The sequence below is a fragment of the Vulpes vulpes genome, chromosome 7 (genome assembly GCF_048418805.1).
Source record: "Vulpes vulpes isolate BD-2025 chromosome 7, VulVul3, whole genome shotgun sequence".
In the NCBI taxonomy this organism is placed as follows: Eukaryota; Metazoa; Chordata; class Mammalia; order Carnivora; family Canidae; genus Vulpes; species Vulpes vulpes.
This window is the reverse complement of record NC_132786.1, coordinates 51,704,491-51,731,702: the sequence shown is the minus strand read 5'-3', so window position 1 is coordinate 51,731,702 and position 27,212 is coordinate 51,704,491. Positions and strand designations below refer to the sequence as shown.

At 48.6% G+C, this 27,212-nt stretch overlaps 1 protein-coding gene across 4 annotated transcripts; it reads right to left on the bottom strand.

The window, feature by feature from the left end:
* Positions 1 to 202: 202 nt before the first annotated feature.
* On the bottom strand, positions 203 to 27,212 carry DCTD (dCMP deaminase). Of its 4 annotated transcripts, none has more exons than XM_072763855.1 (7): positions 27,109 to 27,212; positions 25,591 to 25,705; positions 25,072 to 25,207; positions 4,399 to 4,515; positions 2,916 to 3,012; positions 1,642 to 1,747; positions 203 to 1,562 (listed from the first exon to the last, which is right to left on the bottom strand). In XM_072763855.1, the coding sequence occupies exons 2-7, from the start codon at positions 25,696 to 25,698 to the stop codon at positions 1,527 to 1,529; spliced, it is 600 nt and encodes a 199-aa protein (XP_072619956.1). In that variant the 5' UTR covers positions 25,699 to 25,705; positions 27,109 to 27,212; the 3' UTR covers positions 203 to 1,526. The 4 variants fall into 4 exon arrangements, with proteins under 4 accessions (XP_072619956.1, XP_025871595.1, XP_072619957.1 ...); XM_026015810.2 differs by lacking the exon at positions 27,109 to 27,212 and adding an exon at positions 26,238 to 26,529; XM_072763856.1 differs by lacking the exon at positions 1,642 to 1,747 and having other exon boundaries at positions 27,109 to 27,210.

The window sequence follows — 27,212 nt, the reverse complement described above, 5'->3', positions numbered from 1 at the left end:
GACCCTTCCTTACCCCCTCAACCCTTCCACAGAGAAGCATCTCCGCTCATCAGCCCTGCGGAAAGCGCACGGGCCCCATCCCTCAAACTGTTCTCTGAGCCTGAAAACACATGTAACGTGTTTCACAGACAATACAGAAATGACAGAAATGGAGAGTTAAGCATACAATTAGGATATAAAAAAAGAACACACTTCACTGTGGTAGATTTTAATAAGGTTTTAATAATCTTGGTAAGGAGCCACATTACAAAACGCCCCAGAATACGGAGTACAAAACCGCGAGCAAAAAAATAAAAAGGATTCATGAAAATGTTAAGAGCACTTTAAAACGGTAATCATCTTTAGGATAAAGAACCCATTTTCTTCTCAACAAAGCTACTGAGCGTGTTTAATAAAAATGAGAGGCGATGAGCGACGAGGTGCACAGGCGCGTCCCCCCGTCGCAGTGACTGGGAGGCAGGTGAGCTCCGCCGCGCCGAGGCACAGCGCCAGGAGCACAGATGAGCCCCGTTACCGACGGATCTGGAATAAACCACCTCGAGGCAGGCTGGATTTCCTTACATTGCACGTACAAGGGAGGAATTAATTTACTCCCCGGCTGTGGAGCGGCCTTGGACGTGAACCGTGCTGGCACGTGGAGGAGCGGCGACTCCTCGACACAGGAGCAGAAGCAGGTGCGTGCGCCCCCTCCGTCCACACAGCCCTGCGGCCCCAGCAGGCAGGGTCTTGGGGGTGACAAGGGGACACAGGCTGTCTCCTCTGGAAACAACTCATTACTCAGATGAACGGAAGAGCTTCCTGTGAGGCACAAACCAGAAGGAAGAGGCGAAACCAACAGGGGTCCCCACTCCTGGAAGGACAATGTGCCACAGCCCCTGGGGGCGGGGTGGGGGGGCAGCAGGCCGGCAGATGCAGAGAAAGTGCGCCCGGTTCACCTGTGCCATTCCGTTTAGGATTTGGGGGTGGCTGGGTGGGGGGTCCCCTCAACTCCCTAAAGCAAACATTTCTGCATTAGCTACTGTCATGTGGGCCCTATTTTTCTCTTTCCAAGGGCACTACACGTTATGCTTCATTTGGGCCAGATGTTCACATCAGTGTGTCTGTTCATCCTGCCAGAAACATAGCGACAATTATTTATTTGTCCTTTCAGCACCTGTAGCAGCGAGGAGCGGCTGTCTAAAGCAGCAGAGCCACCAGCATCCCAGCGAACCCGGAGACCAAGGGGGAGGCGCCCCACTCCAGCCCTGTGCAACAGGCCATCCACAGACTCCTTTATTTTAAACCCTAAATCAATAGTTTAAACAGATGCAGATTCCATGTGACAAGAGAGACAGTGAGGAAGATTTGAGGCTTTACATTCTTTAGATGTCTACTTTTGCTGTACTGGCTATTAAAAAGTTATGTGTAACTGCAAGATGAAAGGCATTAGCAGCTTCTTAGAAGAGGATAATCCCAATCTTTTGGAGATTTAATGAGATGTAACTCACTGAAGCTTCTGGCTTGGCATGTTGTTAATTGAATCAAAGTCAATGACAATCTTGCTGCACTTTGGTGTGAATTTCCTAAACATAAGGAACAAAATATATCAAGATATTATCCAGCGAGTAGTTAAAGCAATTTGTTTACTTTGGCTTAACCTACATTTTCCGTGGGGAGGAAAAAAATTTCCCGGGATTCACTTGATATCTTATCTCTATAGGAGCCAATTATAGTGCACCATACCGAGAGGAACAGGAACCAGAAACGACTAAGACAAAAAAGAAAAAAAAAAAGATGCATGGGGTGGCTCAGTTTGTATGTTCTCCAGCGAGCTGAGTTTGAGTTCATGAATTATCAGGGAGTCAAAGGATTTCTAACAAGTTAGCTGCACAACATGACACTCGATTACTAGTTTTCCCACCAGATTTATCTTCCTTCCTAAGAAATTTCTGCAGCCAACTTGAAATCGCTGGAAAGCAAGAGTAAATTTTCTTTTGCTTTTTGTACACGCCGCAAAAAACAAAACAAAACAAAAACAAACAAAAAACCCCAGCAAACTAGCTTTAGCAAGGAGTAATTTTTAAAGTCACATTCTAAGAATGCAGACATAAAATAAAACCATCATGTATTTTTACTCATTAGGGTACCTTCTGCAAACAGTTAAAAGGACAATACCTGGGGACTAATGGTATTCTTTTAAAAATAAGTAAAAGTTAATATCTAATTATTAGTATTATCATTATGTAAACAATCTGGATTTGGAAGTCTCATAAGACACAAGAGCTCAAGAGATTCATTACACGTAACCTCTATCCCCGGGGGTGAACACGAGGGGCTGGGTGCGTCGCCAATTGCAGAACCTCACTGCTGACTGCAAATACCGTCAACAAATTGCTTTGAAAGCTTTCAGTCTCCAAAGAAGTTTCCACCATGAATTGAAGCGGCTGAACGTACCTGCAAGTAAACATACCTCCCAACCTTGCCCTGGCAAAGATAATCATAAAAGTCGCAATGGCTTCAAATCTCAATCTAAAACGTTGCTGTCGCAAGAATTCCTGGTGTCTCAACCTAGCAGGTTTCATCCTAAATTCTCAATGCCAGGCTTGTTGTACGTTTGCAAAATTCACAAAGGCTTAATGTTAATAGTATGGAACTTGTGAATTTTACCATTTCTCGCGACCAGAATCATTTAGTCCCAGCCCCCGGAAAGCTTCTAATATTTAAGTACAACATCATCAGTCAGACTGTCTTCAGGTACTTCTGTCCCTGCTCTTAAAAACCCACCCCTCACATCATCCTGAGATCCCGTCACATGTAAAAAGATGCTTCCGAGTGTGGGAGTCAGACATCACGAGTAGAAATTAGACATCAGCCAAGGTCAAGGACGCTTCTTCATAGGCCTTCACCCGCCTTCTCCCGACGCTGCCCCAGCTTACCTGAAGGCCACCCCAGCCATATCGAACAAGAGCCTTGCAGCCGTCATCTCGTCACTATCGTGGTATTTATCAGACATGAAAATAACTTCTTTTATACCTTCAAAGGCAACAAGAGGAGCAGCCCCGTTAGTGTACACACATACAGCTACGGCAACAGACGCACAGGAGCAGATGGAGCCTGTAGTGTCCGCGATTCATCACCTCTTCCGAGAGCGCTCGCACACAACGTCCACTTGCTGAAATACATATCTGCCCCTTCCCATACAGCAGACGATGGATTATATTTAATCTGCCCTCCAGTCTTTATGGATTTCTTTTTTAACAAATGCAAAGTGAAAACATGTCAAGTAGTCAAGCCTTGATCCGATTAACAATTTTTTTTTTTTTTTTTTTTTACTGCAGGCAATCAAATTTATTTATTCACAAGGCACACAAGGCAACTACTCTTCACTTAAGAGGCTGATGGTTGGGAGGGAAGGTGCGGGGCGAGCGGCGTGTGCTGGGGAAAATCACAGGTAAGTGCCACCATGCTTCCAAAAATGGCTCTGCGGACCCATGCAGCCGGCTGCACGGCCAGCGGGACAGCAGATCCATTTTCTTCTCCTGTCCCATGGGCCGTGTTATCTGGAGGGCCAGGAGTCTGGAGGGCACTTGAAACACCACCCTGCTCCTCCACCAGCCTCCGAAGGGTCTACAGGACGCAGGGGTCCGAGCTGGCCGAGGAAGACTCCTGGAGGGCCACGCACCACCGGGGAGGGAGCCCACGACCTCCTTCGACAGGAGCCCGCCCTGGATTCAGATCCACCCGACCTCTTCCCCTCGGAGACCCATGGGCTCATGATAAACAGCCCCTTTAAACCACACATCTGGCTAACATGATAAGTCTTTAAATCTCAAGCTGAGAGTTTTATGGAGATAAAGTGTAGCTGAATCTTAGATGTGACAGTATGAAAAAGGTGAAATATTCAGAATACAATGGTGTAGATTTATGGTAACTGTAAAGTAACGAAAACTTAAAGTGGTACCATTCAAGTCTCATGACATTTATATGCAAAGATATGTTTAGATCCTCAAACACCTACCATATATTAATACAAATTAAAATTTCATATACGGACTCCCAGCTGACCTTGCCTCTGACAGAAGTTCATTTCTCTCCCTCTCCCCCTAATCTATGCACAGTATGTCAGAGAATAGTAAATTGACAGTAATTATATGCAATGCCTGTGTTGTTTTTTGGCAGCTTGCAGTTTAAGAAGTTGCAAACTAAATTAAAAACATGCTAGGAATCACGGAGGATGCAATTAGTCTTAGAATACCTGGCAGCATTCAAAACCAAAACACAGGAAATCTCTTGCAAAGTTGATAGTGCAATTAATTTAGATCTAAACAATAGCAATTTCGGATCAAGCACTTCTGCAATGAGCTGCTGATGGGCAGGCAGCAATGCAAATGTGACAAATGGAACCGGCCCAGCTCCTACCTGCCTGGATGATGAGCTTTGCACATTCATTACACGGGAACAAGGCGACATACATAGTACAGCCTTTCACATCGGCTGAGTTTTTGTTCATGATGGCATTCAGCTCGGCGTGGCACACTGTGGGTTTGGAAGAGAGAGAGAGACAGAGAAACTTGCATCACAACTCATAAGAAGTAAGGCTGCTAAAGCATGCCACCCCCACCCCAAAACATACATAACACAGACTCGATTTTTTTACAAATTGATTAAAACAGAGAAAGTACTGGGGATACCAGATGAGGGCCACGTGGTCTGAGAGGTTGGTGATTTAGCAGCAAAACAGTTCGGTGGCCGCGGCCCTCCCTCTGTAAGCACCTGGAGCAGCCAGCAGAGGCCAAGGTCCAGTATCTTCACCCACCCTGAGCACACAAATAGCCAGGGTTTCACCAGCCCCAGGGGTGTGGAAGCATGCACATTAAATGGCTCATCTGTGTGTTGACATGCACACGCAGGGATATTTGCTGTGACCGTTAAGAGCGCAGGGTGTGATGTGAAGAGCAAGAGAATGAGGAAGTGGGGGGATCCCTGGATGGCTCAGCGGTTTAGCGCCTGCCTTCAGCCCAGGGCATCGCCCTGGAGTCTGGGGATCGAGTCCCACGTCAAGCTCCCTGTCTGGAGCCTGCTTCTCCCTCTGCCTGTGTCTCTGCCCCTCTCTCTGTCTCTCATGAATGAATAAATAAAATCTTAAAAAAAAAAAAAAAGAATGAGGAAGTGAAGCTGAGCACTTCTATCTCGAGGGATTTCCTTCACCACACGGTTCTGGGCCCACACTCACGCCAGGAAGATGCTGACAGAGGACCAGTGGTTTGTTTTATGTAAGGAATGCCTTCATCCACTTAAACAAAAGTCATGCTCTTGTTATATGGGCCCATCCCACCAACTGGTCCCCAAACAGTGATCCAAGGTCGTTCCCAGACTTGCTTGAATTCACAGTTAAAGGGAGCACCCTCCTGGCCACCCCTGCAAACCTGTAAGCCCAGCCAACTTCCCAGGGGTTGGGTGGGTGTCCCACCACCTAAGCCCTCAAGGAAGTAGAATCCCCTACCTGTCCAGGAGGCCCCTATATTGCTCTCTTACACTGTTATTTAAGTGTCTGGGTGTGTTGCTAACACTATAGTATAACCTCCCCCGGGGGGTGGGGGGGCAGTGATTTGCAGATTTGTCTGCACTCGTCTGGGGTGTGGCCTGGGATTAAGAGATGCCCCGCATGATTCTAAGGCTCACACACATTTCACAAACACATTTCCTCTGGAAACTCCTAGGGGACCCAACACACACTAAACACACAAGTGCTAAAGCAAATGTTTGTTGAACAAATTAATGACAATCTGGCCGTGGTCCCAATCATACAGAACTGCCAGAATTATAAATATGGGGCCCTCAGGGGGACCCCCCCACCCTCTCCAACCCACCAACCTCCTGCACCCAAGTGGCCGTATGAAAGTATGGAAGCCTTAAATGAAAAGCAGCCTAAACTCCCAGCTCACGTACATTGTAGCCATGACATTAGGCCCTGATCACCCTCTTTCGGTGCCCAGGCATCCCATTTTCAGAACTGTAACTGTGTGATGCTGCAGGCAAAAAGCTGACCTGGGGGCCCTGCCAGGACATGTGGGGGAGTGCTCCCTCCATCCCATGAATGCAATGACTGAGGAGGTCTTTGCTGTGTGTGGGAATGAACAGCGCCCTGGTATTGTAAGGAAATCTAAAAAAAAAAAAAAAAAAAAGTGCTGTGCTTAATCAGATCACAGCCCATCAGAGAATAATCCCTGCCGGCCTCAGACAGACCCGAGCCACCATCCCAGAGAAGATGGGAGAGAGACAAGACAGGCTCTCTGGCTTGGAGGCCTTGGGGACACTGGCCTCAGAGAGGCCCCCCTGGTTCAGTCTACTTCCCCGGTGACCAAGATGTTCCCAAGCTGGGATTAACACTGCTCGGTGTTAAAAACAATTAGATGTAATTGTTTCTTTTATTTCCCCCTTGAGGGCAGAGACCAGTCATCGAGGTTCTCTAACTCCCCCAGAGTCTAATGCGATGCCATGAACATAATGGGTGTTAAATATTTATTGAATGAATAAAGGAGGAAAAGCAGATTCCAATTATTGGTGGTGACTTTGGGAAATACAGAAAGTCCTCTTAAATTCAAATGTCAAGAGTATGCTTTCCCGTCTAATAAATATTTTTTGATGGTGTTGGTATTAATCTTCAGAACTGCAGAGTTTCTGAGTCTGTTCGGGGACAGTTACACCATCGTCTTTTCAATCTCTAAAAATGGTCACATGGACAGCAACCATCGTCCTCCAATTCATCTGAGGCCGTTTGGGATATAATTTAACATCGTACGGTCTGGATTCATTAATGAAAATTACCACATGAAACAGAATTCTCTTGGGCCGCATCCACTATCCCTGTATAAAAGGGTGGTTGATAGAAATAATACATGGGGTCATAAACAGAATTCCTTCCTCTTAGCCACAAAATCACAAGAAGAAAAATACAAAGCTTCTTGTCAGAAACATGAGGTCTACTGGGCTGTATGAACAACTGAGGGTCAGGCACACAGGAGACTCATTTTTTTTTTTTTGGTTTCTCCCTCTGATCTTTATTTTTTTGCTTAAATTCAATTGATTAACAGAGTGTATTACTGTTTTCAAAGGTAGAGTTCAGAGACTCATGAGCTGCATATAACACCCACTGCTCATCGTTATCACGTGCCCACCTTAATGCCCATCACCCAGTGACTTCATCCCCCCACCCCACCCCCTTCCAGCAGCCCTGTTTGTTTGCTAGAGTTAATAGTCTCTTATGGTTTGTCTCCCTCTCTGATTTCATCTAGTTTCATTTTTCCCTCCTTTCCCCTATGATCCTGTTTTGTTGCTTAAATTCCACATGAGTGAGATCACAGGAATAATGTCTTTCTCTGACTGACTTATTTCACTTAGCATAATACCCTCTAGCTCCATCCATGTCCTTGTAAATGGCAAGATTTCAATTTTTTTTTTTTTTTTTTTTGTATGGCTGAGAAACATTCCATTGGTTTGGAGTCTTCCAAGACTCCTTAAAAGGGACCATTCAGTCCCCAATTCTACAGATCCCAAACTAGTCAGTGACCAAAACAAAGCTCAAGTTTTCCATCCACATTTGACTTCTCCTCATCTCTGTGCCCCCTTCAACTTGTCATCACAAACACCCCCATCCAGCCTTCCCCAGACCCCCCTGGTCCACCAAACCCCATCTGATTAACACCAGCTTCCTTCCTCGGCCTACACCTAAGAGTCTGAGGAGAGAAAGCCCAGCCCAGGGAAGCCCCTGCCACCTCAGCTTGGCCCCTGCCCAGGTCCATCTATCTGATCCTGAGGCCTGAGAGGTTTCTGGCCGCTCCCCACAGCCTCCACAGCTCCTACCCGTGGTCTCCCGTCCAAAAGCATCCTGCCTTTCTCCTCAGGACTGACCCACGAGGGAGGCACCATCCCGTCAGCCTCAGACCTCCCTCCACACTGTGCTCTGCTGGGTTGGTTTCTGGTAGGTCAGCCAGAGTGGAGCCTGGGGACTCCTTTACCAGGACTTGCCAACCACACTATCAGATGACAGGTGACTGCCAAATCTGCTTCAGGCCAGAGGCTAAGAACCTTCCCCGTACTCCCCACCTCCCAGGCAAGGAGGGAGGAAGAGCTCTGCGGCAAGTCAGCACCAGGTTCAGGGCCCAGTTGCCACTGGACGCTGTGGGGCCCTCGATGAGGTGTGTCCTTTGGGTGCGCAGGAGTAAGAGACTGAGAAAGTACATTTCCAACTAACTAAATAAAAGTGAGTTTTGAAACATCAAGTAATCTAATTTCTAGCTTTTTCCTATCGTGTGTCCAGTTGCCTCCCTCCTTCCTCTAGAACAGCTGATCTCCAAGACAGGCTCTCAACAGCAAATCAGGAGCCTTCTCTCCTAAGGCCAAGGGCACCTGCAGCCTTGGCCTGGCTCCCCTGGGGACCGCCCCAGGTGGCTCCTCCCTCCTCCCATCCTCTCCATCAGAGGGTTTCCTTGGTCTCCACTCTCCATCTTCTCAGCACTTCAGATCTCTTTTCTTCCTTTAGAGATGAAATTGTCCTGCCTACAACTGCAAGACTAATTTATTTTTTAAATAATCATTTCTTGACTTCATAATGTATATACAAACCTCTGTTTTTTGCTAAACCAATACTTTACAAATTATAGGTCAAGAAATCAGTGTAGTGAGTTACAAACAGCTTTTCTCCCCCTTTTTAACGAAAAGGATGAAAACAGAAGAATCAGAATGGGTCCCCTATGGCAAAGGTTAAGTCCCGTTCCTAAAAACTCTAAGGGTGTGTGTTGTGTCTCAGGCGTGAACTAAGTTTGCTGGGCTGCCATGTAAAAAGTGTGTAAAGATGGGGGCGCCTGGGTGGCTCAGGAGGTTAAACCTCCAACTCTTGGTTTCACCTTGGGTCATGATCTTGGGGTCGTGGGATCAAGCCCTGAGTCAGGCTCCAGCTCAGTGTGGCGTCTCCTTAAGACTCCTCCTCCTTCTCAAAAAAATAAATAAATACATCTTTTAAAAAAAAAGTGTGTAGCAATGGAAACCTGTTGACTTCTGTAATATGTTCCTAGTAATATTTACAACCACTGGAGAAAAAAAGGCTGTGATTTGTAGAATCTCCCGATTTCAGTGTTGTGACTACTCGCGTTTGGCCAACTTCAAGCTCCCGGCATGACAGAGTTGGGAAGAGAGATGCAGGAGCTGCTCAGTGAGCTGGCAAGGGCTAGCTCCCACTCACATCCCTGGATGGCCTTATCTACACCCAAACCCAAGGCCTTTCTGGTGGCAGTCTGCAACAGCTCTCCACTTGAAACCCTCTTAGGCACCAGATCCTGTGGAGCCTTCTACACCTCTGTGGGTCCTTTGGGGGGCATTTCGCAAGGTTTGATCCTGCTCTTCACTTTTTCTCCTGTAGTCACTATGAATTCATGCATTTGTAGGTTCTCAAATGGCAGATCTATTTACGAGAGCCCTGGAATCTACAATTCCCAACCAGTGTCCCATCTTCTCCTCAGGCCCTTGCTTTGGATGGTCCGAGGTTTCTCTGTAACTTTTCTCACTATGATAAACACTTCGCAGATACCTGACAGAAATAAATGAAAAAATAAATCAATCTTTTTCTAGTGCTACTATTTTTATTCTGTTGCCTGGCAAGAACTGCAAGAAGAGCTGCAAATATATGAGAGCAAAAACCGACCAATGAGGAGTGCTTCTGTTCATGACCTTGAGATGTACAGTTTTTATACCTGTAGTAAGAACAGGACCAAGTATCCCAAACATATGCAGTCCCTAGGAAGTATTCATAAGATAACTAAATTGTCCAAAAAAAAAAAAAAAAAAAAAAGACAAAATTTCCAAGTATCTACCTAAAATTATGCATCTATGACTAAGCAATAAGCAAAAGAAATCTCCAAATACTGCAAGTATATTTGATAAGCATGAAGAGAGACACAAAACCTTTCCATTATTCTCAACATCGTTTAAAAGGAAAAGACTCAAATGCTGAAAATAATCAGATTAATGCTTATAAAGTTCTTGATTGCCAGAAGGAGAACCTCTGTTTCAGGTAATTATAAGACAATTCATATGCTTTGGTCTTTTTTTTTTTCTTTTCTATTACTAACTGTCAGAATTCAGAACTGCATTAACCTTGGACCACTGAGAAGAGATTGTATAATTAGAAAACTGTATTTTTCAAATTCCCTCTTACTAGGGCTTGATTAATCCTCACTGTCTCAGGTAGGCGGTTCTCTAGAAGTTTGACAAATTAACAGGATATATTCCATCCTGGCTAGATTTAAGAGATTCAACGTTTTATAGATTTGACTTTCATCTCATTTGATACAAGACTAAGACAACTAAGACAACATCTCTTTTAGATAGTACTATTATTACGGTTACTTAAATAGGTTTTTTAAAAAGTCTTGAATGATGCTAAACAAAGGCTAACTGTGGCACAATAATTTGGTGGTAACAGTGTGGCTCTACCCTCATCTCCTCTCTGTGTGCTACTGGGCCAGGATGGCAAATACTGGGCCTCACAAAATTTGGAGTCAGGAAAACTAAGTTTCTCTTCTGGTTAAAGAAACTCTACGGATTGGTTAAAACTCCCCATTTTTAGTGGTACAGAATGTGACCTGAAGAAAACGAGGGGTTTCCTGCTAAGGCTGACCTGAAACGGGGTGGGGGGTGGGCAGGCTGGTGCAGCAGCTCCCTTAGGGGCGGCCTGGAGGGTCACATGTGGAGCACCTGCTGCCCCTCCACCGGTTCCTGCACCGCCTTCCGCCAACTCTCTCCAGGCTGTACTGGACGAGCCTCGGCAAGTCACCGGGGACACAGGCCTCTGCCCAGACCTCGAAGATGCAAGGACAGTTCACTCGCTGACAAGCCAGAGGGACAGGACTCAAGGACCAACAAGCGTCTGTTTCTGGCCTTCCAGAATCAAAAGGCTTCACCCTGCAATTAATAATTGACATGACATGGAGCCTGCTTCTCCCTCTGCCTGTCTCTCTCTCTCTCTCTCTCTCTGTGTCTCTCATGAATAAATAAATAAAATTTTAAAAAAATCTGACGTGACATGGGGTACCTGAGTTCAAAGTTGACCTGTGCATTTTTAAAAAATAGCTCAAACGTTCATTTTTACGAGATATTCCACTTCTATTCTGCTGACAAAGCTTGTTATCATTACCTCTTGAAATAAGGACGCAAGTGCTTTCATTCCAGGGGCCCCGTCGCTGCCAGAGTCCCTGCACCCCCACACATCTCTCTGCCGGGGCTCAGGCACCCTGTTTCCTGTGCTCAAAGCCCCACGGATGTGCAAAGTCCACTGAGGGGTGGCTCACGTACTTGCTTCTCTAACAGATCCATTTATGGAACTGGGGCTTCTGGAGCTAAAATGGAATTTCAACTACTTATTTCTTAATTATTGAAAGATATCCTGACAGGGCCTCATACATCACTGCCAGCCTCCAAAGTACCTATCCTTCAAGTCAATAATTAACAATAGAGTAGCCGCTACATGTAAGCCCCCTGCCAACCTACCACCACCCCCTAGAGCACCACCCCAGATGTCACCGGTGTTCACTTATTATGGCAACCTGAAATCCCAAACAAACAAATGTTCCTAGAATTTAGCCCCCAGGCGAGGCCAACGCTCTACCTTGTATCTTCCCTTCACGAAGCTTCCATATCTGGAAAGAAGTAACCAGACTTGGTATCAGAGTTTTCAAAGGATTTGAGCTAAAGGCGGCATAGGAAGGAGGAACACCTTGGAAACGACAGCTGCATCATGTCCTGAAGACAACTCCAACCACATAGGCCCAGGGACCACCTGCAGCCTCTGCTCCTCAACTGCCCCAGGAGTGCCTCCCCCCCCCCACCCCCGTAGTCTTCCTCGCTGACACCTCCTGGCATGCTCTGAAGCATATCTCACTCTCTGGGCTTTTCAGATGGAGCCAGGGGAGCATCCTTCTCTGTACTAGGCGGCAGCAGGGAGGGGAGACAGGTTTCAACTGGAGGCATTTCCCGCAGGTGCATAGGGATGAGTTCTGGCGGCAGGCGGAGGGCTCACAGGGCTGGGCGCTGCGTTTGCAGGAGCAAGTGAGCCCAGTCCAGGAGCACGGAGAGAGTGAAGTAGTGGGAAGAGAAGGAAGCAAGGGGCTAAATGCACCGTTGGTAGGTAGATGGGGCACTGGATCTTCCAGGGAATAGTGTTTCTGTAGAAGAAAGGATCTGGGTTGCAAATGGCTTTTCAGAACAAAGAGGGTCTACACTGTGGGCCTGGCCCACACAAGCGTGCAAGTCCCGGCCTCGCTCAAGGACGGACAGGAATCCCTTCCTATCTCACAGGCTCACGATGAAAACCACCCAGGGGAAAACCTCTGTGACCTATCAAGAACCGTGCAAATAACGCCCATACGACCAAGAGTCGGAACGGGGCTCGTTGCCCAAGAATGGACAGCCTCACCCCTGTCTGGTCCTCACCGTCATGAAGACGCGGGGGTGGCAGGTACCAGGAAGCAGGTGCCAGGTGCCGCCTCACCTGGCCACGCCGCAGCTGCTCACTCCCCGTGCTTGGGACCAGGCCCCCCTGCCACCGGGTCTTTCTGCCCAGAAGGTGGGGCCACTGGGCCTCACGACCTTTTCTGGCTCTGATGGCCACATGGTTCCAGTACAGGGACCATTCTTATTGCAGCGTTAAGTTTGCGGGTGAGAATAAGAACAGGCAGAGGTGAAAAGGCAGAGGAGCCAGCGAGTCTGTTCTCTAACCGCAGGTGCCCAGACAGGGGTCTCTAGTGGGGGGATGGCCGGTCACTCACTGGCAAGGCAGCCTGATCGGCGAGTCTAGGGGCCCGCGGGGGGGGCAGCCTTACCTTCCCCCCACTCCTACGTGCCCCTCAGTAGACCAAGGCACCCGGTTCTGGGGCCCAGGGGATGGCTCTTGCCGCCCCTGGCTTGTGCCCTGCGGGTCCCCTCGGCCAGCTACACCTCCCAGGCCCGGGCTCCTCCACCCACTGTCCCTGGACCCAACCCCACGGTGGAGCCTCAGCCCCGGGCCTGGGAAATGGGCAGAAAAAGACCCGTGGTCGTGACCAAGGCCCGCAGAGAGCACAGCCCAGAGGAGCGCCCCGGGGGAAGCCCGTGCTCCCTAAGCCCTCCTGCCCCCCTCCTGCCCTCCTCCTGCCCGGCTGCTCAATCGGAGAAGAGAGAACACGTTTCCTTTCCTCTCCCTGCTGCCCCGGCCCGGCCCCTGCCCCCTTCCCTGCCGCCTGTCGCTAAGGCTGCTGGCAGCAGCTCATGCCACCCAGGGGAGCCACTTAGCCCCAATGGTAGTGCTTAGGGCTAAAGAGATTTCTGACTGTGGTGTTTCCATTATTGACAATAAAGCCCCCAGAACTCTAATTACATTGCTTCCCCATGTGCTAAGGGCACACAATCAGGTCAGAGGGAGGAGGGGCTGGAAGTGCTGCAGGTCCCCAACGGGCAAGCCGGCCCCTCTCCCTTCCTACTGTTCCCCTGAAATACCTGTTTGATGCCGAAAAATGTACTCGAGAAACATGAATAGAAACACAACACTCATCGCTGCGTGACAGCTTTGTGATGCAAATGCACACTGTGGATTCGGGGCTTCCCCCACCCCCCTGGCGCTAATCGCTTTCAAAGGGTACGCTGGGACCGAGCACTGGAAGAGGAGTCAGGACACGCGGTCTAATTAATTCCGGCTCTGCGAGGCCCGCCTCAGGCAACTCGCTGATCTTGTTGCGGCTGCAGAAAATGGGGCTTCACCGACCTGACTCAGGCCTTCAGAGACGAGGCAGGAGCTGGTGACCCTGCCCTACTTTTCCAGGACGTGACTCGAGCAGGCCCTGCACACTGCGCACAGCGCTGGGCTCCCGTCCCCTGTGGCCGTGCCCTCACGCTGCCCCCTCCCCACAATCCTAAGCCCAGGGGCTGTAAGGGATCACAGTCGCCCCTGCACCCCCATGGGTCCCGGTGTGGGCGCCCCCCGCCACCCCGCCCCAGGGCCCCTCTTGTACCACTCATCAGGGAGCCTGCGAGGCCACCCCCTCCCACCCTCGCAGACCTTCCTCCTTTGCCCTTTCTGGATTCATCCATCCCCTTGTGCAGACGTAGAAAGCCTTCTCTGGGTCCATCTCCCAAGCCGGCCACCACCCTCTATTCCCCCCCGCCCCCCCCCGCCCCCACCCCCGCTGTCCTCACAAACAGCCTGAACTCACCCCTGCACACCATCCCCTCCGCTGCTGTCCCTCTCCAGCTGGCTTCCATCCCCCTGCCCACGCTGCTCTCGGACAGCGACAATAGCAACCTCCAGGTCGCTGAACACCGAGGACGTCTGTGACCCTTCCTAAACCTCTCAGCAGCCTTTACCGTGGCTGACGGCTCCCCCCTCTCCCCACCCTCCTCCACCTGAGTGCACCCTCCTTCCCTTCCTCCTACACCCAACCTCTGAGGGTTCTCAGAGACCAGTCCCAGGCCCAGCCTTTGCACCCTCTCCCCACATCCCCTTATCCATTTCCATGACACAATGTCACCCGGATGCCAAACATGGCCACACTGCAACCCAGACCCCCGTCCCCACTCAATGCCCAACTGACTACATGACACCTGAGATCTCACAGACATATCAGCCTCGAGGTCTAAATCTTCCCCCCACACCGAGGTGCTCAGGCTGGAACTCCCTGGGGAGCCAGGTTTCCCTCTGTGACCCCCTGTCACCCAGCCCTCTTGATGCTGCCTCCAAAATACACCCTAGACTCATCCATTTGTCTCCATCTCCAACACCCCCACCCCTGTCACCACAGTGACACATGTGCCACAGTCACCTCAGGGCTGGCATCCTCATTTCCACTCCTGCTCTGAACCATCCCCTCGTCCCCCACACACCAACTTAATCTTGTGATAACTCCTTACCCCATGGCCCTCAACCTCACCTCATTACTCTGACCTTGACCTTCACGAAGTGTGGGCCAAATTCTTTCCCTCCCACACGAAGCTACAAACACCTTCCCACCCCAGGGCTTGCACCCAGCACTCTCTCAGTGAGGAATGTCCTTCCCAGCCCCAAACACTGACTAGCCCACCTTGACCTTGGGAATCCAGCAAATCCTTCAGCTCTTCGCCTCTAGAAGTCACTTCCTCAGAAAAGAATATTCAACAACATCCGATTACTTCAGTAAGGTGTATCCCCACCACTGTTAGTCTGCTAAGTCCTTGAAAACACGGGCCTCGTACATTTTATTTACTATTGCAGCATGCCTGGCGTGGATGGAACATGCTGAGTGAATGAATGACCACGGGTGAACATCCTCTGAAAACTGTCTCACGATTATAAAATAAGTCGTGATTCTTAAAAAGGAAGTGACTCATGAAGCCCACCCATCACCGACGACTTAAACAAGAGAAGAGATGAGTCATTAGTATTTATCTCAGTTCCTAAAAAGTTGTAACTCACTTGCAGAAGGAAGAATGACACTGAGGAATTTTGCTTTTTCACCTAAACTCAAAATTAATGGCATTTTGAACAAAGCCTTTTAATTGCAGAATTAAAAAATTCATGCTCAGTTATCATATTCAATATTTTAAATTTACCATGGCATCTATCATTTGGAAGAGGCACAGAGATAAAACTTACACCTCCACTAATGAGCTAGGGCCGACCCTCCGGAGAGGAGAGCGGGAGCAGAGGGAAGAGCGGTCCAACTCCCTTGCTCCCACCAAGGAGCTGCATAGCTCCATCCATCTCGGGATTTCCTGGTGCCCTGTTGCAGGAAACAGTCAGGCTGATTCACAAAAAGATTTCTGAAGTCCTTCCTTTCCCTTTGGCCTTAGAATAACCTCTTGTGTCAGAGAGTTCTAAACCTGCCTCCTCGATTCATAGATTTTCTTGCACTTTGATGTGGGGTCTTTTTCTATCCTCCAACCTTTTTCCATCTAATGCCTTCAAATCCCCACGTTTGTGGGGTGACCTGTACTCTTCAACCATCCCCTCCCGCCTGTGCGCTCTGTCTCTGTGGGATTCAGAGTCATCTTAGAACTGGGGCAGAGTTCCACCGCTGGAAGGACAGAGCGAATGAAGCCTGCTTCTCTCCTTGCTAATGGGTCCACTCACACAGATGCGTATCCTCTGTGTGTCACTGCCACCAAGGGCTTTTTACAGCTCTGCAGCTTTCACCCAGTAAAGCTGCAGAGCCCCCTTCAGTCCTGTAAGCAGAGCAATGGCACCCTAATCTAATGCAATCAAAGCTATACTGCTTGATTGTTCCTTAGAATTCTAGCACTGAGGGGAGTCCTCGGGGATCATTTCTTTCATAAAGATATTGAGGAATAAGTGTCAATTTATTAACAACCCCACAATGCCTGGGTGTAAACCCACCACACCTGGAGCCTGAGGTCTGGGTTTTTGTTTTAAGCACTGTGCAGGCTTTCTTAGCTAATGTGTATATTAAAGACATACAGATAATCTCATCCAAATATTTTTTAAAAAGGTCCTAAGGAGGAAAAACAAAAATAATATAAATATCTGCAAAAATCTTCAGGAACCGGGTTGTATTGCCTATGTCCAAGAGCAACCAATATACACCTATTTTTTCTTTCTTTTTAAGATTTTATTTATTTATTTTGAGAAAGAGACCAGGAGCAGGGGAGGGGCAGAGGAAGAGGCAGAAGCAGACTCCCCACTGAGCAGGGAGCCTGAAATGGGATTGTTCCCAGGACCCCGAGATCAAGACCTGAGCTGAAGGCAGATGCTTAACTTACTGAGCCACCCGGGTGCCCCAATATACACATATTCTACTTTAATACCAGTATTAATAAAGTATACGAAAGATTCTTTCTTGATGGAAAAAAAAAACTCAAAATAAGACCTTAGTCATTCAGGCTGACTTAAGAGAAGATGAGCCCAAATCAGCAAAAACAGATCTATAATAAATCAACAGAAGGCTAAGGAAGCCCATTACTGGCAGGTGCCCCCTGCATCCCCTATGCAAGGTAGCCCAAAGTTCAGAGCCAAGACTTACCGAAATTAAAAAATTAAAGAAGTTCTGTTTACCACAAGGAATATCCACTTGCGTGCAGAAAATTAATGTGCTCACATACTTAAAATCTAAAATGGGTTGAATGCTGGGACGCCTGGGTGGCTCAGTGGTTGAGCGTCTGCCTTTGGCTCAAGGCGTGATCCCGGGGTTCCAGGATGGAGTCCCACATCGCGCTCCCTGCATGGAGCCTGCTTCTCCCTCTGCCTGTGTCTCTGCCTCTCTCTGTGTGTCTCTCATGAATAAACAAAACTTTAAAAATAAATAAATAAAATGGGTTGAATGTAACCCTGAAATTGTATTGATAGTATTAAATTTCTCAACAAAACTTTTATTTTTAGAGACAGAACAAAGATAAACTTTAGTTCACTTCCTGTTCACTAATTTGGAAATCACTACCCTTGGATTATTGAATTAAGGTTTATTCCAAATTTCCATGAAGTAAACTGGCTCTTTATAAAATACACACAAATGTGTGTATTTTTATGAGTAGGATGGATCCCTATGGATGAGCATTTTTGGTTTTCCTACATATGCTTTTCTCATATGCTTTTCAGAACTTGTTACTATCTATACATGCTTTGTAGATATTCCTAGTAAAATAGTAACCTCTAGCTCTTCAAAAATAATTAACCCTGAATCTATAGATTAAAATATACAGACAAAAGGGTCCCTGGCTGGCCAAGTTGGTGGAGTATGTGACTCTTGATCTAGAGGTCATGAGTTCAAGCCCCACAGTGGGCATAGAGATTACTTTAAAAATAATAACCAATAATAAAATAAAAAAATACATAAATAAAAATCAAATAAATTAACCCTCCAAAAATCATGATTTACTCTTCTCTTAAGACTTTGTGAACAGTTATACCTGAACATGAAATATCCTTAAAATTAAGCTGATTAATTTCCAGGGGGAGCCTCAGACATAGGCTGTTGTATTTCCCCATTTGTCTAAAGCATCACACAATGAAACCTGAGTTTGTCCCTCGATTCATAAAAATAATCTTTATTTCTTTCCGGGGTAAACTTGCTCAAAGGTTTCCCATTGATTACATTAGTTATTTTGTACGAAAGATCCTCCTTAGGCACAGTGTCAGGGCCATGACCGCTCAGAGGCCGAGCAGCGGAGGGACGGTGAGAATCTGCAAGGGAAATTAGAATTCTGTAGGAAAAGAAACAGCAAGTCATCAAATCCACGGATCTGCCTAACAAAACCGGAGGGCGTTCAATTTCAGCTAGCTGAAGGAACAAATTTGATCTTAATTACGAAGAAGCTTCTACAAGTTTTGAGGAAGTCACAGCTTAAGAAGGATCAGTCGCCGAACTTCTTGATAAATTAGTTTCTCAAGACTAACCTTTTGGATGCCAAAGAAATATATCACATGCGTGGCAGTCAGGAAAATGTCAGTGTTCAAGGGGGTAAGGTAAATGGCTAAGTAATCACGAAAATGACATCTATGCATGCTTAACAATATGCTAACTCTCGAAAATAAAGATTACATTTAAATATAAAATGTAAAGAAGCACCGCCACACTCTGGCGAAATTGTTGAAAGTTGCTGTGCTCCACAATGCTGTTATTAATGCCAGCACTGTCCTCCCCAGCATCGTATGTTTTTTTTGAGATTTCCTGCAGAAACGTGAACTGACCCTGGTTGGAGCCCCACATCTCCATTTCTGCCTGATGGATGCATCTAGAGCCTGGCTGCCACCCACTCTCCAGACATCAGGACCACGATCCTTCCATGATGAACAAGTGCGGTGCAGCAGGCAAAGAAAGCAACCCCAGCTTCTTGATTGATCGGGACAGAAGAGGAGGCCAGGCAAAGAGGCAGGCTCGCCCACACGTCCATCACCGACAGGACACAGCATGACAGGCTTCATGGGCATAGGGAACACGGTTTTAAAAATGCCAAGTTTTGAACAAGGCCTCTCAAGGATGAAAGATGTCGATCCCACTCCAACTCTCCGGTCTGTAAACTATGTCACCAAAATGCGTTATGAAAACTCAAGGAGAGCGTGATACCTGAATTAGCACGAGTGTTGTACCTCCATTTAATAAAATTGGTATTTTGATTAAATGTGCTCCATTCTAATGAATTTCACAAAGAGAAAGGAGCTTAAAAAAATGTCAGCTGAATACTTCATCCTCCGTTTAGCAACCACTCCCTTCCTAAAAATAAAAATCTTCCAAAGCTTTTTTATATGGTTAAATTAGATCAATCTGCCACTTCCCAGTTTTTTAATTGTCATTCGTGTGAAAAGGTGTCACTTTTAACGCTGACTTCTTCCTGCCACTTAATGTTACCGACAGCATTACTCTCTTTTGGATTTTTCAGGAAAAGAATGAGATAAAAAGCAGTTTCCGTGGCAGGGGCGGGGGGGGGGGGATCTTCATTTTCCATATTAATACTATATTATAATCAAATAGTTTCATGAAGTTATGATCCTCAGGTTGGAAGAACAAAAAACACCTTTTAAAAATGCCTCTCCAGAGACACAGCCCGGAAAAAGCTCCATCTTCCTATTATGTTACAAGTATTCTATGCTTCCCTCCTTTCCACACAGTGTCAATCAAGACTAATGAGTCTAAACCTACAGAATTAACACGAAGAACTGAATTGTATATGTTATGGGTAAACCCAAACTTAACACAGAAATGTGAAAAGCAAGCCCCGTGCATTTGGCGCAGGCCATCACCACGCGAGCCCTCAACCTGCTGGGTGTCACTTCTTCAACTAAGCCTCTGCAAGCTCAAGTGCTCGGCGAAAAGGAGCAAATGCGTGGTCCACTGTGCTTCGAGCTAAGCAACCTTCCAGAAAAGCTGAATTTCCAGGCCCCACAGGAGAGACAGCTGACCTCAGAATTGGGAGACGCCTCCCCGCCTGTGTGGCATTACAAAGGATATTTAACGTTTCTGGGCCTTTCCTTTCCCCTCCATAAAAGAAATGGACAGGCTTAGACTCTGTAGGCACCAATTCGGAGGCACTGCTATGGCTGGGTAAGGAGCACAGACCACACACACTGCGGGAACTTCATGCCCAGCACACACATGGGCCTTATCTACACACACAAAAATGCGGCTTGATAAAGTTCAGAGTAATGGAAAGCGTTACGGGCATCAAGTAGCTCTTGTCATCCACGGATTTTCTCAAAGATGCCAATGGGGGCGCCTGGGTGGCTCAGTTGGTGAGGCCTCAGACAACTGATTCCAGCTCAAGTCCTGATCTCAGGGTCATGAGATCGAGCCCTGAATGGGGCACCATGCTGGGCACAGAACCTGCTTAAGATTCTCTCTCTCCTCCCCCACACAGGGGAGGGCTCTCTCTCTCTCAAAAAAAAAAAAAAAAAAAAGATGCTAATGATCTCACACTTATGTGTGGAATCTTGAAAACAAAATAAACAAACAAAAAAAGCTCACTGATGCAGAGAACATATTGGTGGTTGCCAGAGTTAGGACCCAGGGTAGGAGTGGTGAAATGACTGAACGGGGTCAGAAGGTACAAACTTCCAGTTATAAAAAAAGTAAGTCTTGGGGAATGTGACATACAGCATGGTGACTACAGTAACACTGTATTGCATGTTTGAAGGTTGCAGGTAAGGTAGGTCTTAAAAGTCGTGGGCTTTTTTTTTTAAGGTTTTTTTTTTTTTTTTTTTTTTTTTTTTTTTTTTTTTTTTTTTGAGAGAGAGGAGGCGAGCATGAGCAGGGGGAGAAGCACAGGGAGACGCAGACTCCCCTCTGAGCAGGAAGCCCAACGCAGGGCTGGATCCCAGAACCCTGAGATCACGACCTGAGCTGAAGGCAGGTGCTTAATGGACTAAACCACCCATGTGCCCCGATTTTAAAAGTTCTCACACACATGAAATTTTTTTGTAACAATATAAGGTGACAAATGCTAACTGGACTTACTGTGGTGATCATTTTCCCATGTATACAAATAATAAGTCATTACGTTGTACACATGAAACCTAATATTATGCTACATGTCAACTGTACTTCAAAGAAATACAGGGATACTTTAGCATTATATTGGGGTCCTGGAAGGGTTGTTGATATTAAAAGGGGGTCCTCACCTATTTAAAAGAACTAGGAAATCACTGGTCTAGAACTCTAGATGCTTCCTAAAGCTCCTTTACAGGGATTAGCACATAATCTATCTTTCCTCAGCAGCTCAACCACCGTTCATGTCGGTGAGGAAAGAAGAGTTAAAATTAAGCCTACTCAGTTCCAGACATCATAGCTGATTTTTTAAATTATGACTTAAAAACGGAAGTTAAAAAAAAAGAAAGAAAAAAACCCCTGCATTTTGGCCAATTATCACCAAACATTTCTATTACATCCAAGGCTATCCAAACATTTATTTCTCTGTGGCTCAAAATCCCTTGAAAAAACAAGACTGAGGGCAGAGTTTATATAACTAGTCATCGTTATTTAGACTTAAAGCCCATCTTTACGTGTATTATGACGGCAGTAACACTAGATGCCTTTTAAAAAGCATTTAATACCTTCTACGACTTCTTTGCTACATCAAAGTACAAGTCTACTCTTGTGAAAGAAAACCGTCATTCTAGCACAGCCGCATGTAAAATGAATAATTGATAAGCAAGGGCAAAGAGCTTTGAAAACCTAGAAGTAGCACATGGATAGTACAAAATAATGCAAAAAGACAACCAGTGTCCTGAAACTCAGCAACTATTCATAAAACAAAACATAACAAAACAGAAAAATAAAAAGTGCCTGGGTGGCTCAGTCGGTCAGGTGTCTGGCTTCGGCTCAGGTCATGATTCTGGGGTCCTGGGATGGAGCCCCGTGGCTCGTGGGGGGCAGGAAGGTTGTCTATCCCTGCTCAATGGGAGGTGTGCTTCTCCCTCTCCCCCTCCCCTGCCTCCCGTTTATGCTCTCTCTCAAATATATAAAATCTTAAAAAAAAAAAAATCAGTGAGGTTGGACAAATGCCTATATGGGGTTTGTATTTTTTAAATTCCATTGGAAAGGAGCTCTGAAAGTACTGCCTCCAAGTTGGGCAAAAGCCAATGTGTAAGATCAAACACAATCAGCTATTGCAGAAGTTTCGGAGCACTGCGAAGTCAGAGGCTGCCCATGAGCAGCAAAGCCTTTGGCCTCTCAGTCATTGCCACCCATCTGCCTGGGGCTCACAGTGAACCAAGAAGAAGATCCAGGTCCTGCCAGGACAGTCACTCAGGAACAGAGGAGGACTCCTCTGTCCCCGTCCAACCACCAGCACCTTTTTACTGGGTAAAGAGGCCTCAGTGGGGCAGCCGGGCAGCCACAAACTCCTCCATTGGGCAGGAGGCCCGAGGCTTCAGCAAGTGAAATAAGCATCGTGGTTTTCACACCTCCTGGCGCAGACCTTGAACATGTGGCCCTTTGCACTCTTGAACTCCTACATGGGACAGTGACCCGTACTGTGAAAAATCACGCTCACATGTCCCTCCAAACAACTGATGATTTCCCTTCTTTCTAACCATGGAAAGCTTACAGAGTCACAACCAGGAAGATGACAGAAAGTCTCTAAAATGGGGCACCTGGGTGGCTCAGTGGTTGAGCATCTGCCTTTGGCTCAGGCCATGATCCCCGGGTCCTGGGACCAAGTCCCACATCAGGCTCCACACAGGGAGCCTGCTTCTCTCTCGGCCTGTGTGTCTGCCTCTCTCTGTGGGTCTCTCATGAATAAATAAATAAAAATCTTTAAAAAAAAAAAAAGTCTCTAAAATGAGTTAGCACGCGATGCATTTGATGCACTCCACGCAGCTGCCCCGCTAAGGCAGAGAAGTCAGTTCTACTCTCTCCCGTCTGGGACGGATCCTTCCTTCTCCCGCCAGCGGTGGAGTTAAAAGGACTGACGATGGAACCCCCCAATCACGGAGCTCTGCTTTATTCCTGGAAAACCCAAAGCGCTAGGCAGCCGCCCTCCCCAACCCTGCCCTCATGTCGCCAGGCCTTCCTCACCTCCAGGCAGTCTTCTTTTTCTTTGGAAAACACAGCAGTTGCCCTGAGGCAATTTAAAAACTCATGGGGCTTATTGAACATGATTAAAACATTAGTAAAAATATTAGTACATAGTAGTAAAAATATATAAATTCGGCTACATGTAGACTTGGAATTCTTGAGAAACCCCCAGAGGACAGCCTACCATGGAAGAGTCAACAAAGCAGAAAGGTCTTACATCACTCCGCGACGCCTGCTTCCTAAAGGCACGATATTTCCCATCTGGATGGCCTTAATCTACTTTACTCCCAGCAGAGGCGGTTGGTTCATTTCCAGACATAAACACAGGTCCTCACAATACGAAAAAGCCAGCAACTAGCGTAGGCAGCTCCATTTGCCTCTTTTAGAGCATCGGTTGCATATTCTCCAGGGAATTAAAGTGAGGTTATGGCTTGTCCCTCCCGGCCTCTGAAGTGGTTCTCCTGAGTTCAGATATTCAGCAACTTATAAGAAACATCCTTCCCTAATTTAAATTTGCAAATCAGAGGGGATAGTGGGTGGCTCAGTGGTTGAGCCCAGGCCTTTGACTCTGGGTGTGATCCTGGGGTCCTGGGATTCCCGCATTGGGCTCCCCAAGGGGAAGCTGCTTCTCCCTCTGCCTGTGTCTCTGCCTCTCTGTGTGTCTCATGAATAAATAAAATCTTATAAAAAAAAAAATTGAAAACCAGAGCTGGCCAGGCAAAAGGTTTTGGGTTCCACGCATCTGGGTTATGGTCTGACTACCGTTTAGCCCCTGCAGCAGGAGGAAGATACGGAATCATCCATTTCCATTTGGAAAGCAGTTAAGGGGACGCCTGGGTGACTCAGTGGCTGGGCACCTGCCTTTGGCTCAGGTCGTGATCCTGGGATCCAGGATCGAGTCTTGTATCGGGCTCCCTGCAAGGAGCCTGCCTCTCTCTCTCTGTCTGTGTTTCTCATGAATAAATAAATAAATATTTAAAAAAAAAAAAAAAAAGGAAAGAAGTTAGGATTCGAAGCCAACAGCCAAGAAATAATTCTTGATATGTCTTTGGTGTAAAAAGGTGGTTTTATTAAAGCATGGAGACAAGACCCGGGGACAGAAAGAGCTGCCCTGGGGTCATGAGGAGCAGCCTGTAATATACCTTCAAGTAGGGAGGAGGTTAGGGATATTAGGGATAGGGTAAGTATCTGAGGAATTTTGGAAGCAAGGTTTCCAGGACCTTGAGGGGGCTGGCCATCGTTGGGGAAAGGTCACTTATTACCGTGTAATAAAACCCGAGTCATGAGCCCCTTCAGATGCGTATCAGAGGGCCATGTGCTTGGAGATGACTGCTAACCTGTATCTTGGTGGGTAGAAATAAAGGAAATTTCTAAAGGAATTTTTATATGTTAGGGTAGACTTACGGAATCCTGGGAGTTGCGTTAAGATCACCTTTTGCCCTTAGCCAAGTATCACCATGGAGGCAGCTGAGTCCCTAGAAGAATGTCACTCTGCCTGTTTTGAGGACTTGTCAACGGGCTGTAGGTAGTGAGGAAATTTAATGTTTCTTCTGCCTTTGTTTCCCACATCACAGCTCACAGCTGTTTCCTACTCCTAGGAGATGAGCTTGAGACTTCCTCAGTAGGCAGAGGGGCTGAATGAACCCTGCTTCTCATCAGAGCAGAGCCCTGGCCAGTACTCGGTTAGCCAGCTTTGCTTCCAAGTAGCCAAGAAACCACCGGCACAGCCACCAAGCACATCCTCAGCTACCTCCACCAGGCGCCGGGGCCTCTGCAGAGAAGGCCACCATCCATGCTCTGCAGGTGCACGGCCTGGCAGGTGCCAGGGAAACACAGCAGGCCCCCACAGGCAGCAGATCCCTGGCGCTCAGGGCCAGGCTGTGTCACCACTAACACGCTTCCATTCATGGACTCTCCTTGACACGTAAGCATCAAGGGCAGGAAACGGATTTTTCTTTTGTCCGGCTATTGAGGACTAAAAAGATACGATACCTTCTGACCAACTACCTTATCTAAGCACCACCAAGGCTATACCACAAAGCAGAAGGAAACACGGAACAGGCCCTACCGTAAGGGTATTTGGTATCCAGCTTACTCGCTGCCGTCCTCTCCCAAGGCAAGTGGTCATCGCTGCACCCATTTGGCATTCCGTTATACCCGATGCCGACGATCTTGTTTTCTGCATTCACGATGCAGGCTCCGACCTACAGGGAAATGTGCCCAAAGGCTTGGTGACTTTGAGCGGCTGGTCTGCCCCTGGACACCAGAAGCTTGCGCAGCTCCCGAGTGAGCATGCGGCTTTCATCAGTGTGTTAAGTGCTCTGTGTTGTGTCTCCTTGCTTGCTTTCTGTGGCAGCCCCCACAAGCCAAGGAGAGCAGAACCCTTCACCCCAGAGGGGATACAAGAAGTCGAGAGCGGTGGCATGTGAAAAAAGGTAAGCACACACGGGATGCAGCACAAAAGACAGATTTACTCTGCCTTTGAGTTGCCAGGCACCCACCGAGCGCTTTCCTTCTGTAATGTGTTCGTTTCCAGGTATCTCTGTGTCTGTGAGTGTCCAAAGATCCTCCTACAAAAGTCACTTACCTGTGAATTTGGATCTTTGCTTCTCTGTGCAGCTAAGAAGGCCACTGCCATGAAATACTCAGGCCATTCCAAATAGTCATCACGTTTTTTGCAGGGAACTTCACTCATGCTGGGTCTAGAAGGAAAACAGCGCTTGAGAGAAGCAGCATTTTGGTCCACCTGCTTCCCAGCTCAACGCAACCACATCTAAACTCTGGGTCTGCAAAGCCAGACAGTTTCAGTTACATTTAGAAATCACAGATCACGGGGCCCCAGAGAGCGAGTGGCCTTGAGCGAAAATATTAAATCATGTCACTATTTCAGAAGTTCGGATTTGGCACGTCGTTTCACATTCCCAAATATCACATCTCTGCGCTTTCTCATAGGATTCTTTTTTCCCAAGTTATTACACATGCCTGCCCTGCACGCTGTTGTCACCTGTCACCTCTTGCTCCTACGAAAGGGAGTCAGCGGGAGGGGGGGGAGAGGAGGGACATTCGTTGGTCACGTACTATCCCGCACTGTGAAGGGTCGTGCACATCCTCTGACCCAAGCCTCATTCCTAGCAAAGGAAGGAGCATCCCATCCTACAGGGAGTCCCCGGAGCCCCCAGGACCGGCATCCAGGCCAGTCCGTTCCGCCGGAGTTGTCTCAACTCCGACACTAACCGGATAATCTGTCCCTTTGCTGTTCCCCTTCGCTTCGAGTCCGGTGACTGAATCAAACCAGGAGAAACCGTGAGAAGCAGCGTCAAGCGCTCCTCTAAGGCCAAGTCTCAGCGAGGCGGGCTCTAGTCCCTCCGTCCCGGCGGGCGCGGGCGCGGGCGCAGCCGCAAGGGGCCTCCGACCCGCGGTCCGACCCGCAGTGCGACCCGGGGAGGCCGCGGGGGGCGACTCGGGGACGGCAGGGTCCTGAGGCCGCCTGGGGAGGCCCCGGCACCGGGGCGGAGGCGGGGAGGCCCTCGGCGCGAGCCCTGCGCGCCCCCCTGCGCGCCCCCCGTGCACCCCCCTGCGTGCCCCCCTGCGCGCCCCCGTGCACCCCCCTGCGTGCCCCCCTGCGCGCCCCCCGCCCCCCTGCGCGTCCCCCTGCGCGCCCCCCGTGCACCCCCCTGCGCGCCCCCGCCCCCCGTGCACCCCCCCTGCGCGCCCCCCGCCCCCCTGCGCGCCCCCCGCAGGTCTCTCGGCGCCCGCCCGGGCTCGACCGCGCGGGCCCACCCCCGGCTCAAGGCCCAGACGGGAGGGGGAGGGGGAGGGGGAGGGGGAGGGGGACGGCGTGGAGGACCCGCGGGGGCCGGGGGGCTCTCCCCGGTCTGCGCGCACCCCCGCCCCCCGCCCCGAGGCCCGGAGCCCGGCTGCCCCGGGGGACACGTGTCCGCCCCCGGCCCCGCGCCGCAGCCCCACGTGGCGCAGGAAGCGCCCGCGTCTCCGCCTCCGCCCCCGCCTGCGGCACCGGCCCGGGTCGGCTGCCCCGAGCGAGCGGGGCTCCGGGAGGGGGCGCCCGGCCCGTCCGCGCCCCGCCCCGCCCCGTCAGGCCGCGCACCCGCCGCGCTGCTCCTCCGCTCGGTCCGCTCCAGGCCCCGCCGCCGCCGCCGCCGCCGCCCGGGGAGGAAGTCGGGGGAAGAGGCGGGGCCGCGCGGGGCCGGA